The 16,548-nt window shown below is 39.9% G+C and overlaps 1 protein-coding gene across 4 annotated transcripts in view; it reads left to right on the forward strand.

Moving 5' to 3' along the window:
- Positions 1–16,548, forward strand: part of PHF20 (PHD finger protein 20) — a 135,294-nt gene that overhangs the window by 13,564 nt on the left and 105,182 nt on the right. For all 4 annotated transcript variants that reach the window (XM_018057792.1, XM_018057795.1, XM_018057793.1 and 1 more), the window contains one exon: positions 8,470–8,584. In XM_018057792.1, the coding sequence (XP_017913281.1) occupies positions 8,502–8,584 (83 nt within the window). In that variant the 5' untranslated portion in view covers positions 8,470–8,501. The remainder of the gene's footprint in view (positions 1–8,469; positions 8,585–16,548) is intronic.

Raw genomic sequence — 16,548 nt, forward strand, 5'->3', positions numbered from 1 at the left:
AGGCTTTGCAGATCTTTTTTATTTTCCCCCCATACCACATGACATACGGGAGCTTAATTCCCTGACCAGAGATCTAACACATTTCCCCTGCTGTGGAAGAGCAGAGTCTTAACCACTGGGCCACCAGGGAAGTCCCAAGATACACATTCTTTTTTAAAAAATAATTACGTTAATTAATTAATCTTTGGCTGTGCTGGGTCTTCGTTGCTGCAAGGACTTTTCTCTAGTTGTGAGCTGGGGCTAGTGTCTGGTGGCAGTGTGCAGGTTTCTCATTATGATGGCTTCTCTTGTGGCGGAGCATGAGCTCCAGGGTGCGTGGGGTTCAGTAGGTGCCATTCCAGGACTCTAGAGCACAGGCTCAGTAGTTGTGCACGGGGTAGGTTGCTCTGAGGCATGTAGGCTTTTCCTGGACCAGGAATCAAACTCATGTTTCCTGCATTGGCAGGCAGATTCTTTACCACTAAGCCATCAGGGAAGCCCAAGAAATACATTCTTCAGTTCAGTTCAGTGGCTCAGTTGTGTCCGACTCATGGACTGCAGCACACCAGGCTTCCCTGTCCATCACCAACTCCCGGAGCCTGCTCAAACTCATGTCCATCGAGTTGGTGATGCCACCCAACAATCTCATCTTCCGTCATCCCCTTCTCCTCCCGCCTTCAATCTTTCCCAGCATCCGGGTCTTTTCCAGTGAATCTTCTTCACATCAGGTGGCCAAAGTATTGGAGGTTCAACTTCAGCATCAGTCCTTCTAATGAATATTCAGGACTGATTTCCTTTAGGTTGGACTGATTTGATTTTCTTGCAGTTCAAGGGACTGTCGAGTCTTCTCCAACATCACAGTTCAAAAGCATTAATTCTTCGGCACTCAGATTTCTTTATGGTCCGACTCTCACATCCATACATGACTCCTGGAAAACCATAGCTTTGACTAGACGGACCTTTGTTGGCAAACTAACGTCTCTGCTTTGTAATATGCTGTCTGGGTTTATCATAGCTTTCCTTCCAAGGAGCGAACGTCTTTTAATTTCATGGGTGCCATCACCACCTGCAGTGATTTCGGAGCCCAAGAAAATGAAGTCTCTCACTGTTTCCATTGTTTCCCCATCTATTTGGCATGAAGTGATGGGACCAGATGCCATGATCTTAGTTTTCTGAATGTTGAGCTTCAAGCCACCTTTTTCACTCTCCTCTTTCACAAGAGGCTCTTTAGTTCCTCTTCACTTTCTGCCATAAGGGTGTCATCTCCATATCTGAGGTTATTGATATTTCTCCCGGCAGTCTTGATTCTAGCTTGTGCTTCATCCAGCCTGGCATTTTGCATGATGTACTCTGCATAGAAGTTAAATAAACAGGTGATGGTATACAGCCTTGAGGTATTCCTTTCCCAATTTGGAACCAGTCCGTTGTTCCATATCCAGTTCTAACTGTTGCTTCTTGACTTGCATACAGATTTCTCAGGAGGCAGGTAATGTGATCTGGTATTCCCACCTCTTGAATTTTCCACAGTTTGTTGTGATCTACACAGTCAAAGGCTTTGCTGTAGTCAATAAAGCAGAAGTAGATATTTTTCTGGAACTCTCTTGCTTTTGCTGTTTTCCAACGGATGTTGGCAATTTGATGTTTCCTCTGCCTTTTCTATAAATCTAGCATAAACATCTGGAAGTTCTCGGTTCACATACTGTTGAAGCCTAGCTTGGAGAATTTTGAGCATTACTTTGCTAGCATGTGAGATGAGTGCAATTGTGGGGTAGTTTGAGCATTCTTTGGCATTGCCCTTCTTTGGGATTGGAATGAAAACTGACCTTTTCCAGTCCTGTGGCCACTGCTGAGTTTTCCAAATTTGCTGGCATATGGAGTGCAGCACTTTTACAGCATCATCTTTTAGAATTTGAAATAGCTCAACTGGAATTCCATCACCTCCACTACTTTTGTTCGTAGTGATGCTTCCTAAGGCCCACCTGACTTCGGACTCCAGGATGTCTGGCTCTAGGTGAGTGATCACACCATTGTGGTTATCTGGGTCATTAAGGTCTTTTTTGTGTAGCTCTTTTGTGTATTCTTGCCACCTCTTAATATCTTCTGCTTCTGTTAGGTCCATACCATTTCTGTCCTTTATTGTGCCCATGTTTGCATGAAATGTTCCCTTGGTATCTCTAATCTTCTTAAAGATATCTCTAGTCTTTCCCATTCTATTGTTTTCCTCTATTTCTTTGCATTGATTGCTGAGGAAGGCTTTCTTATCTCTCCTTGCTATTCTTTGGAACTCTGCATTCAGATGCTTCTATCTTTCCTTTTCTCCTTTGCCTTTCACGTCTCTTCTTTTCTCAGCTATTTGTAAGGCCTCCTTAGACAACCGTTTTGCCTTTTTGCACTTCTTTTTCTTGGGGATGGTCTTGATCACTGCCTCCTATACAATGTCACGAACCTCTGTCCATAGTTCTTCAGGCGCTCTGTCTGTCAGATCTAATCCCTTGAATCTATTTGTCACTTCCACTGTATAATCATAAGTGATTTGATTTAGGTCATAGCTGAATGATCTAGTGGTCTTCCCTACTTTCTTCAATTTAATTCTGAATTTTGCAAAAAGGAGTTCATGATCTGACCCGCAATCAGCTCCTTGTCTTGTTTTTGCTGACTGTATAGTTTCTCCATCTTTGGCTGCAAAAAATATAATCAATTTGATTTCCATATTGCCCATCTGGTGATGTCCATGTGTAGAGTCATCTCTTGTGTTGTTGGAAGAGGGTGTTATGACCTATGCGTTCTCTTGGCAAAACTCTGTTAGCCCTTGCCCTGCTTCATTTTGTACTCCAAGGCCAAATTTGCCTGTTGCTCCAGGTATCTTTTGACTTCCTACTTTTGCATTCCAATCCCCTATATTGAAAATGACGTTCTTGAAGGTCTTGTGGGTCTTCATAGGACTGTTCAGCTTCTTTGGTGTTAGTAGTTGGGGCATGGATTTGGATTACTGTGATATTGAATGGTTTGCCTTGGAAACAAACAGGGATCATTCTGTCTTTTTTTTAAATAGTTTAATGTATTTTAATAGCAAACTTATAGGAACAGCACAGAAGACAGACAACATTAAAAACATGTGCTTGCATGTAGGACAACTCAGAAAAGTATAGTGAATGGATGGAATCTACTGCATGATAAAAATGCTACAAACACCATTTAGTTGCAGTCAATAAGAAATTTGCTTGTTTTAAAAAAATCCAAATGCTGGCATTGTCCAGAAAAATTTAACAGGTTTATTTGTAATTGTTATAAAGTTGAACTGCTGAAACTTGTTCACTGAAACATTTTAACTTTCATTAATGCTTATGTCCCCGCATTTATATTAAAAATTCACACACAAATGAAAATGGAAAAACTGCCAATACATGATTTCTGACCCCTATTTTCCACTTGCAGTCATATACTTAGGTACCTTTTGACCCCATGGAAAAAAAAAATCTAACGTTCAGAACTACCAATAACAGGAAGAAGATAATTTTTTTTTTTAATAAAGAATGAAATGTTTCCCATCATAGTGGATTCTTAAGCATGTTCTCCACGTATGCAGCATGCTAGCTGGATGTCTTTTGGCATAATTGTTACACGTTTGGCATGGATAGCATACAAGTTGGTGTCTTCAAAAAGGCCAACCAGATAGGCCTCACTTGCCTCCTGCAAAGCACCAATAGCTGCACTCTGGAAGCGCAGATCTGTTTTGAAGTGCTGAGCAATTTCCCGCACCAGACGCTGGAAGGGAAGTTTGCGAATCAGAAGTTGAGTGGACTCCAGATAATGTCTAATTTCACAGAGTGCCACAGTACCAGGCCTGTAATGATGAGGTTTCTTCACCCCTCCAGTAGAGGGCGCACTCTTGAGAGCTGCTTTTGTAGCGAGTTGCTCCTGCTTTACCACCGGTGGATTTGCGGGCAGTCTGCTTTCTGCGAGCCATGGTATAGAGACCTCCTTACTTCCCCAGTTCTCCTTCGGCTGGAGCTTGGTGAGCTAGAGGTGGCGCTGGCATTGGAGAGCGACGGCGGCGCAGCGGCGGCTGCGAACACAATTACATTCTGTCCTTTTTGAGACTGCACCCAAATACTGTGTTTCAGACTCTTGTTGACTTTGAGGGCTACTCCATTTCTTCTAAGGGATTCTTAACCCACAGTAGTAGATATTCTTAAGGTTAGAAAATTCAAACAATAAAGAAGTTTAAAAATGAGAAGTTAAATTTTCTTGCTCTATTCCTTTCATTAAGGTAACTACTGAACAGTTATTTTGTTCCTTCTTAGAGGGAAGAAACATGCATAGAATATGCATATAATAGATCTGTCTGTATATATGTTTATTTGTATTAAAGGGATAATACTATATACCTGCCTCTACACCATGCTTTCTTTACTTGACGGTGTATCTTGCAGATGGCTCCATATCAGCATCTACAGCTTACCATTTTACCTTTTAATAGCTGTACCAGATTCTGTTGTATAGATGACCATAATTCATTTAAGTGGGCCTCTTTTGATGGTCATTTTAATTGCAGAAATTTATTGTTCATCCTCATAAATAATTTGGCAGACTTTGGGGGATGTGTCTGTAGGATGTTGCTTGCTATGGGTCTGTTGGGTTGTGGGTATTTGCATATTTGTAGATAGTGCCAAGTTGCCTCTAGATAAGATTTTCCAATTTATGCTTCTACCAACAGAGTATAAGCATCATTTTTCCTCATCCCTGAAAGCACTGGGTGTTTTATGTTGAAATTATTAGCCTGAAGAGTGAAAAGTTGTTACTTTGATTTGCATTTCCTTTAGTTTAGGATGATGTTATATGGATAAGGATAATACAATCATATGTTTATTAGATCTTTGTATTATCCCTGCCTCCCTTTCCCACAAGCCTCTCCCTTCCCTACCTGGAAGTCTGCCAGTTCTTGCATTTTGCTCGTTTTTAAGTGAGTTGTTTGGCTCTTTTGTTCTTGGTTTATATGCACTCCTTGTTAGTAAAGTAAGTTAGCCCTTTGGTCATATGTGTTGAAGTTATTTTCTCTAAGTTTGTTGTTTGTGAAAGTGCCCTTTAAACTGTATTACACAGTATACATTTAAAGCTTTCATTATCATTGATACAAGGGCATTGACTGCAAATGCTGTATTTAAGGAAATAAACTAGGCTCTCTTGTCTCCTGTGGAGCAGTGAGCACACATTGTAGGGTAATTTGGTTTTTTATTTTATTTTTAATTAAAAAATTTTTTTTGACCTTGCTGCATGGCAACTTAGTTCCCCCTAGGGATTAAACCCATGACCCCTAACCACTGGACGACCAGGGAATTCCCTGTAGGGAAATTTCAATGTAAAGGAGTAGTTTGAAGTCCTGCCAGGGTCTTTAAAATGGAATCATTTATGAGTACAGATTGCATCAGATTTTTTTCTCATAGTTTTCCTGGGTGTCTTTATTGAACATATTTCCTCTTCCTATTTTGGAACTAGAACTTTTTGGAAGAGAAAAATCTAAGGCCCTGAAGAATGCGTAAGTTAAAAGCTGCAGAATCTTAGCCCTCTTGTAGCTTGAGAAAAATGTGTGTTTAAATGTAAGAAGTAAAAACTTATATAATCTTCTTAATTCCTACTTCTGTCTTGAACTATTTTTTATTCTTCAGTAGATGTTGTCAAGTTAAATTGAGACTTTCAGATGGTCGTCCCTCCCTTTGCCCTTTGTTAGAGCTCCTTCATCTCTTCTCAGTGTGTGTGTTTGTCTTCCTGGGTGGGCAGGCGCTGGGACTGAGTTGGATTTCTGAGTCCTGATTTCCAGCACAGTGCCTTTCTGATAGTGCTCACTAATGATTGTTTGAATAAATTAATGTGAAATTTAAAAACAAACTCTGCCATCCCAGAGGAGTGGAGGGATTTGGGCATGGGACATAAAAGTCAGATAGTCCTTAGTCTTGTTCTGACTGATATCAGAGTGGAGCTTCAAATAAATGGGTCAGAGTTATAATGAAACCTGTTTCAGTTCATGATAAGGAAGACCTTCAACAATCCCACCTCAAGAGGAATTAGTTTTCTTGAGCCATTAAGAATAATTTGCTCATTTTCATTCACTGCCTTGTTCCCACACTCCTGTATTTTAATGGAAGGGCTCCTTAGGGAAGCTGTGTGATAAAAGAATTAATTCAGAAATCAAGCAGATCTGTGCTTTTGTTCTGGGCCTGGTCACTTAGCACCAGAACCTTAGCCCAGTTACTTTAAACCAAATTTCTTCTTATGTGATAGTAGGATTATAATTAGCTGCTAACTATATAGTCCTTATACCATTCCTTAAATGGATTATCTCATTTAGTCTTCACACCCACTGCCTGGAGATAGGTACCTGGTATCACCATCCGCATTTTAGGGAGAGGAAACAAATTCTGATCGTTAAGTAATTCACCCAAATTCATTCTGATAATAAGGGGTGGGGTTGAGGATTAAAGGCCAATAATTTAATCCTATTACATTAATGCCATCTCTAAAAGGGAACTGTCTCCCTGCATGAAGTCTAATACATACTAGCTGCTCTGGTGAGTTCTCAGTGCCACTCTTTCTTCTTGTGTGCCATCATCTTTCATATAATGTGAGAGGCAAAACTGTCAATCTGAATATTACTTGGTATGCATGAAGCCAAAAAGATAATTTGAGGTGCTTTTTCAGGCACGTCAAAATGAAGACTTTTTACTTAACGTTAGGTTTGATATCTCGTTTTCCTGGAGAGTGAAGTATAGCTAGTCAGACCTCTGACTTGCCCTTTCCTAGGGTCCATATCATCCAAATTCCCTTGTTTGACATAGCTTTTCAGTTGAAACTGTCAACTGTTCCTGTCTTACTCTGGTATTTGCTTTATGTGTTCCCCGATATCAGCCCTTTGGAATGAGTTGTTTAATATAATGGATAGCTCATCCTGTACATCTTTTTTTCCTCATGGGAAATTTCCATTGTGAAAAACTGTAAATTTAGGAAACTGTTTAAGAGGGAGAGATCACTTACAACCTGTTTTTTTTCTTGCAGTCTTTTTTTTTTTTAATGCACATGAGTTTTACTGTGAGTTCAGGGGGATATAATTTTACATCCTGCTTTTTCATGTAATATATTGCAAGAAAATGTGATGGTATGTACACATTAGATATGAGGACCCACTTCTGTGATTACTCCTCGTTCATCTATTACAAAGATTGCCCTTGTGATATGAGGCAGCTATTGCCCTGAGGAGTGCTCTGGCATTGCTTAGGCAGTGTAGGCTGTTGGGATCCAAAGTTCAGTGGGAGAGAATTAACTGGGGGTTGGCCTTGCTATGGAGGTGGCCTGCTCAAGTGCCCCAAGAGCTCAGAGTGGCTACATCTCCAGCAAAACCACCACTGGCCCCTAAAGATCAATTTTACTCATATGGACAATGATCACCAATCCCAGTTTGTCAGAATTTACTGAAGAAGAAAATAGAAGAAAGAATGAATAAATAGACATTTCTTGTCCAGCCTTCCAAAAGTAAAGGACCAGAAATCAGAGTTCAGCTTTTGTTTCCTTCCTTTGTAGCACTGAAAATTCATAGCAGTTGCAGTTTGCAGTTAAGTCATTTGTTTTACTGGCTACATTTCCAACCACCCCTCCACCCCCAGTAGACTGGAGGCTTCAGTTCAGTTCAGTTCAGTCGGTCAGTCGTGTCCGACTCTTTGCGACCCCATGAATTGCAGCACGCCAGGCCTCCCTGTCCATCACCAACTCCCGGAGTTCACTCACACTCATGTCCATCGAGTCGGTGATGCCATCCAGCCATCTCATCCTCTGTCGTCCCCTTCTCCTCCTGCCCCCAGTCCCTCCCAGCATCAGTCTTTTCCAGTGAGGAGGCCAGGAATTGTGTCTCTTTTGGTCTTGAGGACTTCTTCTGTAGTCTCTCAGCAGATGTTTGTTATCATTTGTCTTCAGCAAATGATTAAATTTACTTCTGAGTGACTGTTTTTCTTTGGTGTTCTGAGGAGTCCCTTTTGCAGGTGAATCCTTGGTAAGCAGTATTGGGGGCTTCTCAGGTGGCGCTAGAGGTAAAGAACCTGCCTGCCAATGCAGAAGACGTAAGAGACACAGGTTCCATCCCTGGGGCAGGAAGATCCCTTGGAGGAGGGCATAGCAACCTACTCCAGTATTCTTGCCTGTATAGTCTCGTGGACACAGGAGCCTGGGGGTTACGGTCTGTGGGGTTGCCAAGAGTTGGACATGACTGGAGCAACTGAGCACTCCTTCCAGTTCCAGAGATACAAGCTGCTGTGTGATCGAGGAGGAGCCAGCGGAGGGCACACCTGGCCTAGGATGAGGGCAGGAGTGGAGCAGGGTGCTGACGCGGGTTCCTGGAGCTCTGTGTTTTGAATAATGCCTGTTTGTCTTTTATGTGTAGTGAGTGATACTCTACTCTGGGCAGACTTTGCCTAAGTTTCATAAATATTTAATTGGCTTTTTCAGGAGAATAAAAGCAGCCCCGTTGATGACTGAAAATGACAAAGCATCCACCTAACAGACGAGGAATCAGCTTTGAAGTGGGAGCCCAGTTGGAAGCCCGGGACCGATTAAAAAACTGGTACTTTTACATTTTTCTGTTAATTAAATCCCTTCAGTAAAGGACATGTGCCAGCACTGATAAAGAGGGGTAGCCTAGGCTTTTCTGTAGTGTGTTCCTGCTCCCTGACTCTTAAGTCTAGAGCTGTGGTAATATCTTTCTCTTTGGTGCTGGGATTCCTATGTTGAAGGAACTGTCTAGTTATATGTGTTTCCCTTTTCTGCCTGTTCATCTGGAGGAGTTATGGGAAGAAGAAGCAGGAAGTGGCTACAGGGAAGGGAAGAGTTATTAGTGGCAACTTATTCTTGGCTGCTTGTCTGAAAGATCAGAGATGGAAGAATGAAGAAAAGGGGGGTAGATCAGAGCAGTTTGTGTGTTGCAAACAACCCCTCCTGTTTTCTGGGGCTGTTGTTGTACGGTTGAAACTTAGTCATCACATCATAGGGATGATTAGGTTCAGAAACTGAGAGGTTGTAGTCCCGACTTTGTCATTGACTCATGACCTCTGGTTGGTAATTAGCCACTCTGATCATCAGCTTCATCTGTAAATGTGGGTATTAGTAATACTGACCTCAACAAGAGTTTTTCTGAGAATCGAATAACAGGATGTGTGGGGAAAGGCCTTGTAAACTGTAAAGTGGTGGTTGTTGTTGAGGATATCCTAGAGTTTAGTCTTTTGTTTATGCTTAAAGTGAAAGTGAGGATTTCAAAATTCAGACCTTTCTGTGAGTTTTCATAAGGAAGACTGTAATGCTTTTGAGTGTCAAAACAGACAGGCTGACCAGCCCCTGGTGTTTAGAAGGAGAAGGTGGGAAGAGAAGCAAGGGAAATGGGATAAAATATGTCTCTGCTGCCTTTTGGGGCTGGGAGATTTGATATAAGAATTAGACCCTTTGAACACCTGCTTGTTTCTGTAGTTATTTCCCTTTTTTGGTTTACCTCAGTAATTTTTAAGGCAGCTTAATCAAGAGAAAGAATTCTTTTTAGATTTGGAGAAAAAATTAAAATATTGAAAATGTTCAAAAGTACAGCTAACCATAAGATAATCTGTGTACTTGTCGCTCAGAATTACTGAATTTTAACACTTCTGTTTTATTTATATTTTAAAAAATAAAGGACATGAAATGTTCCTGGTGTAATGGTAGTATCTTTTATGCCCTTTCCAATTCAGTTCCACTCTTGCCTTCCTTAGAGGCAGCCAGCATCCTGTAGTTAGTGCTGTCCTTCCCATGATTTACATTTTTAGTGTATGTATCCATAAATAATGCTAGTTAGCATCACTGGGTGTTTTTAAAAAATTCATTTAAGTGTTCTCATATTGTTTGTTTCTTTTCTGTATTTTGTGTTTTTGTGATTTACCTGTATTGGTATAGATATTTGTCCTCATTTCTGTATAGAGTTCCACTGTATGAATTTTGTTAATTTAGTCTTGTACTGATGGACATTTAGATTCTAGTTCTTCCCTTTATACACAGTGCTACCCTGAACATTTCTGTAATATCTCTTTGTGCACATGTGCATGGATATTTCTTGGGTAATGGCTTTCAAACTTCTTGACCATAATCTAGTATAAGAAATATTTTAAAGAAAGACAGTATAGTACTTGCCGTATACACAATATAAATTTAAAAAGAAGCAAAACTTTTGTGAGACAGTCCTTAACCTAAATACATGCAATATACTCTGTTTCCTAATATACACACAAAACTGCTGGTTGTGAACCATTAATTTATTGTACAATCTACTGATTTTACAATGTACTGCAGTCAGTCTGAGAAGCCCTACTCCAGTGAATTTGTTAATATGATAAACACATTTTCAGTTTTACTGGAAAATGCACAGAGTTTTAACCACAGGATCACCAGGGAAGCCCCGAGTTTCAGCTTTTTATTATGAAAAGATTTTAAACATAATCAAAAGTTCAGAGAATAGTGCAATGAACACTATGCCTTCCACCTGTATTCACCAATTGTTAATATATGTACCCAGCGTACTTTATATACTTATTGTAATGTAACTAATTGTACAATTAGCAATAATTTCATAATATCTAACATCCAGAACCTATTCAGATTTATGTCTCTTTAGTTACTTTTATTCCATGATAATCCTTCTCCCCTCCCCTACTCTTTGCCTTTCATGGCATTATTTTTAAGCAACATTCATTTTGTAGAATATTCCACTTTCTGAGTTGGTCACATTGTTTTCTCACGGTGAGTTTAACTTGTTTCTTGTATTCTCTATTTCCTGTAAACTAGAAGTTAGGTTTAGGCTTCAGGTTAAACATTGTGTTGCAGAATGGTGGAATGGTAGTGCTGTGTGCTTCCTATCGCCTCCCATCAGGGGACACATAAAGCTGTGTCATCCCACTCTCTGTTCCAGTGTATCACTTGGATAAAGTAATGACTGCCGTTTCCCACCATCTTAAAAGTGTATTTTTCCCTGTCAGAGAACTAAGTAATTTGTGGGGGTACTTTGGAATATATCTTAAGTGTTTCCCTATACCATTTACCTAATGATTTTTAGCATCCATTGATAATCCTTACTTCAATCAGTTATTATACCAGAAGTGGAAGAATAGTGATTTTTTCACCTCTCTCATGCAGTGTTTTATTGTTACAGCTGATGTTTTTTTGTAAGAAGAGCATTTTTTTTTCTTTATCCCTTTTTAAAGATCACTAAGGACTGAGATTATTCAGCGTGCTGTTGTAGTCAGTTACATTCATTATTTTCTTTTGTGCTAAAATGTTCCCAAACTTGGTCAGTGACAGACTGTTTAAATGAGCTTCTTTGATCTTTTGACACACTCCTGTTAGTCGTTGAGTATTCCTTTTCTGGCATTACTGGAAGCCCCATATTTATTTCACCTGTCCTGCTCCCAAGACCTGTCCATTTCTCCAAGGAGACCTGGTTTCTTTTAGTTAGAAGTGGTACTTAGAACTTAAGTTCTAAGTTGGGCACTGGGTTTGTTTATTGCTGCTAAAATGTCATTGCTTTTAAGACTTTTTTTAGTGGTTGGAGCTAAGAAATAGTTGTTTTGAAACATTATGAGTTCATTTTTATTTTTTGGCCGCATCACGTGGCATGCAGAATCTTGGTTCCCAGACCAGTCAAACCCATGCCCCCTGCATTGGGAGCACAGAGTCTTAACCACTGGACCACCAGGGAAGTCCCTGTGAGTTCATTTTTATATTGCTAATTTAAATAGAACATTTTGTAATTTTTACAATTTTGCCTTTCTTTTTTATTAAAAGTCTTTGTTTCTAATCACACTAATATATTAACCCATTTGCTTTATTCTGTATTACACACAAAATAGTTTAAAGTTACAATACTTGTATTAAAATCTGAGTGAAATTTAAGATTTTCCTGACATTTAAAAAAATTATGGGGACTTCCCTGGTGGTCCATTGGTTAAGATTCTGAGCTCCCAATGCAGAGGGCCCAGGTTCGTTCCCTGGTCAGGGAATTAGATCCCATGTGCCACAACCAAGAGCTCTCATGTTACAACTAAGACCTGGCATGGCCAAATAAATAAATACATTAAAAAATTATGTACCCTTCCCCCCAGGATAAATTATATTTAGTTTGTTACAAATTAAATAGGACTCTAAATTGAATAATGTGAGTTCCTTCTCAGTACTCTTACAGTATAATTTTATTTTTACATTAAAATTTTTTGTGTGCATACAGTAAAATTTCCCTTTTTTTGGTGTATATGCCAATGAGTTTTAACTCATGTATGGATTCTTGTAAGCATCAGAACTAACAGGAAACAGAGTACTTCAAAGACTTCTCTCTGCTACACCTTTGCCAGTCTGTACTTATTTGATTTGATTATTTTGTTTACTGTCTTCCTCACTAGAATGCTAACTCAGTAAGGAATAGGGTTCCTTACTGGTTCCCGAGAAACAGTGCAGTTGATTTATTTGGAAACTGTAAGTGGGAGAAATGGGGAGTAAGGTGAAGAGACTGAGAGAGCTATGGACTGTCTTGTGAGTCTGATCCCTGGAAAGGAGAAAGGAAGATGATAGGAAGTCCTAGAATGCCGTGCAGTACTCGGAAGGTTTTGGCAACGGAGACGGTGAGTCCTCAAGTCAAAGGTGCTGTCAAAAGAGTCTTGTCTCCGTGTATCCCTGCTCACTCAGCCATTGGCTGGGGACAGCCCCAGAGAAGTGTGGCGATGGAGCAGAGGTGGTGACGAGTGTCAAGCTGCTGTAGCTGGGATCAGTTATTAGTACTTGCTAAGGATGTGAAGCGTGTATTTTCAAGGCAGCCACAGGTGGGCTATCTGTTCTGTTCTCTAATATATTTCCATTGCCTCAAAATTGAATCTGGCATATAATAGATGCTCAATAAAATTTGTGAACTGAGCTCCAGATGATTTTAGGAGAACATTTTCGTAGGTTGTTTAGATTGCTTACATCTTAAATTTGAGAGAAAAAATGTTTTAATTGTAGCATAGTTTGTTCACAATAGTGATTCAGTTTTTTCTGAATTATATTCTGTTATAGGTTGTGACAAGATATAAAAATTCTTTGTACTAAACAGTAAATCCTGTGGCTTATCTATCTTATGTACAGTAGTTTGTTTCTTTTAATCCCACACACCTAGTTTGTCCCCTCCCTTCTCTTTGGTAACCATAAGTTTTCTATGTTTGTGAGTCTGTTTCTATTTCGTTTATAGATTCATTTATATTGTTTTTTATATTCCACATATAATGTGTAGTATTTGTCTTTCTCTGACTATTTTACTTTACTAAGCATGATCTTCTCTAGGTCCATCTGTATCACTGCAAATGTCATAGTTCATTCTTTTTAATGGCTAAGTAATATTCCATTATATATGTTTATACCACACCTTCTTAAGCCAATTGTTGATGGGCATTTTTGTTGTTTCCATGTCTTGGCTATTGTCTTAATAAATAGTACTGGTGTGAACATTGAGGTGTATGTATCTTCTTGAATTAAAGTTTTTGTTTTTTCTGAATATTTTTCCAATCCCACCCTGGAATGGGATTATTGGATCATATGGTAGCTCTCTTTTTAGTTTTTTGAGAAGCCTCTATACTGTTTTCCATAGTGGCTATACTAATTTGCATTTCCACCGTGTATGAGGATTCCCTTGAGAAAATGTTTTTCAGTGTTATAGAATTAGATAGCAACTAGGAAAAGGACTGACTGCCAGGCTCTCTATATGCAGTGTCTCCATTAAGATTTCTCAACAAGCTATGAGGTTCTTTATTGTTTCAATTTTATAAATGAGGGAAGAAACTGAGGCTCACAGAGGCAAAAGTCCTCTGTCCCAAATTTCAGAGCTGGTGAGTGGTAGACCTGGGATTTGAAACCCTGTTGATCTGACTCCAAAGCTTGGCCATATCTCCCAGGTGATTCCTTTCTCTGGTGATATTTTTTCTGTGTGTGTTCTTCCCTATTTCCTAGATTGGCTACTAGTTGCAAAAAAAGAAAAAAATAAATAGCGGGGGGGGATGAGAAGAGTTACTTTCAAAACACATGACAGAAGTGTAATGGAGACAAAAATGTGACTTTGAGTGGTCTTTCTGGATTAATGCTTTTATAAAAGGTCTGTATTGATTAATTTTGTCTGTATTGCTTAAACAGAACCCTGTTTAAGGGTTCACGTTTGTAAACTCACCTTTTCCTACCTTTGTTAACTGCACATTTTCTATTTCTGTTAAACTAGTAACAGTAACAATGACAGCGAATGTTTATCAGAGATTTTTCTGTGTATCGGGTATGATGCCATTTACTTTACATGGGCCATCTCATTTACTACCCCATAGCAAGCCCATTGGGAACTGAAGCTCAGAGAAAGAATGACTTACCCAGGGTTAGAAGTAATCACTGCTGAAACTGAGACCTCCTGAACCAGTTTTGTTTGATGACAGTGTTTTGTGTACCTTTCCAGAATTTATTTATAAAACACTCAACCCATCTTTTCTTAAATTACAAGATCCCTCCGAAATCATGGAATTAGGATTTTTTTCCCCTTTTTTTGGGGAGGGGGGACTATGCTGTACAGTTAGTGGAATCTTAGTTCCCTGACCAGGGATTGAACTTGGGCCCTTGTCATTGAAAGTGCAGAGTCCTAACCACTGAACTGCCAGGTAATTCCCTCAGAAATAGGATTTCTGTTTTCTCAGTGAAAGTGAAAGTTGCTCAGTTGTGTCCGACTCTTTGTGACCCCATGGACTATCCAATCCATGGAATTCTCCAGGCCAGAATACTGGAGTGGATGGCCTTTCCCTTCTCCAGGGGATCTTCCTAATCTAGGGATCGAACCCAGGTCTCCTTCATTGCAGGTAGATTCTTTACCAACTGAGCCACAAAGGAAGCCCAAGAGTACTGGAGTGGGTAACTTATCCCTTCTCCAGCAGATCTTCCCGACCCAGGAATCCAACTGGGGTCTCCTGCATTGCAGGCAGATTCTTTACCAACTGAGCTATCAGGGAAGCCTGTTTTCTCAGAGACAGGCGTTTGTAAAATATAGATTTAGATTTTCCAGGGAGATCATTAGTTCTCAAAGCAGTTTATCTCACCAAACAGACTATAGACTGTTGACAAGAATCTGCCTTCTAATTTTAGACCTACCACTGTGGGGTGAACGTCCCACATATCCATCTTCTGCTCTGTAGATGGAGTAATTCTGCCTGCCCTCTCACTTCCGCCGTTGCATCGATGCGCTGACTGTCTAATGGATGAGAGGCTGCAGTTTCCTAGTAATGATGCTTGGTGGATGGAATGGAAACTGCTTTTTCTGATGCCTTCTGCCTTCTTCCTGTCATCTGGTGGGAGCGCACCATCTGTCCTGAACAGTAGGCTTGGCCTTCCCTGTTCTTGCTCTGAACACAGTGAAAAAAGCTCCTCTGTCTGTTGCTTTCCTGACTCTTTGGCATGTTTCCACCACCTTGTTTCCATTTAAGTTGATCATGGCCTCCTTCCATTTCTTGTACAAAGGATTTCAGAATCTGAGTTACATAATGTCCTTAACTCTCTTTCTTTTCTATTTCTTTTTCATTAGGATTATTTGCACTGATCAAGTCTGGGTTCCTGGTTCATACCTCTTCACTTGTTGTGCCATCTTTTTTAAAAAAAAGTTACCTCATTTCTGAGCTTTCCACATATGTGTATTGAGGCATTATACTAGGCACTATGGAATAAAGAGAAATCATTCCCTTCAGCTAGTAGGGCCCTCAAGAAGTTTAAGGCCAGTGAAGTATTTGGCTTTGGCTGTAGCATTGCTGGCCAAGGATTGTTAATTGTGTCCTGTCATCCTTATATCTTTGCTAATATTTCATATTTAATGAGTGACTTACTCTGTTAGGCACAAGTCTAAACCCTAACCCTAATTCTATACCCCATTTAATCCTCACAATACAATGAAGTGTATATTTTTATTATTACCATTTTATACGTGAGGAAACAGAGGCACGGCAATTGAGAAAGTTGCCCAAAGTTGCACAACTGATAAGTAATGGATTTGGGATATGAATCCAGGTAGTCTGGCTTCTGAGCTTGGCAAGGTGTGGCTTTTATTCCCCATTCGGTGTCCTGTACCTAGGATACAGAGTCAAGTTCCTGAAATTAATTATATTATGGGGTGACATTTACTCTGTACAGAGTTCATGTACAAATCCCTGGGAGACAACAATTAATTTTGTGTGTAGGAATTTTAGAAGAGTTCCAAAAGACGACTGATGCCAAATCATTTATACAGTGCTAGATGCTGGAGAAGAGTGGTGATTAGGCCAGACATAGACCCTGATCTTCAGGAAGTGACCTTCCAGTGGAGGTAGATAGATCATAAATAAAGAGATCGATTCCATGAAGACTAGGTGGTGATAGATGAAGAGGAATAAGTATTGGTGAGTGGACAGAGAGTGACGCGGTATGTCTATGACGGGAGCTTTTCAGTGTAGAGAATGCTCAAGGAACGTCTGTCTGACGAGGAAGCATTTGAGCAGA

Source organism: Capra hircus, chromosome 13 (assembly GCF_001704415.2).
Source record: "Capra hircus breed San Clemente chromosome 13, ASM170441v1, whole genome shotgun sequence".
Classification (NCBI taxonomy): domain Eukaryota; kingdom Metazoa; phylum Chordata; class Mammalia; order Artiodactyla; family Bovidae; genus Capra; species Capra hircus.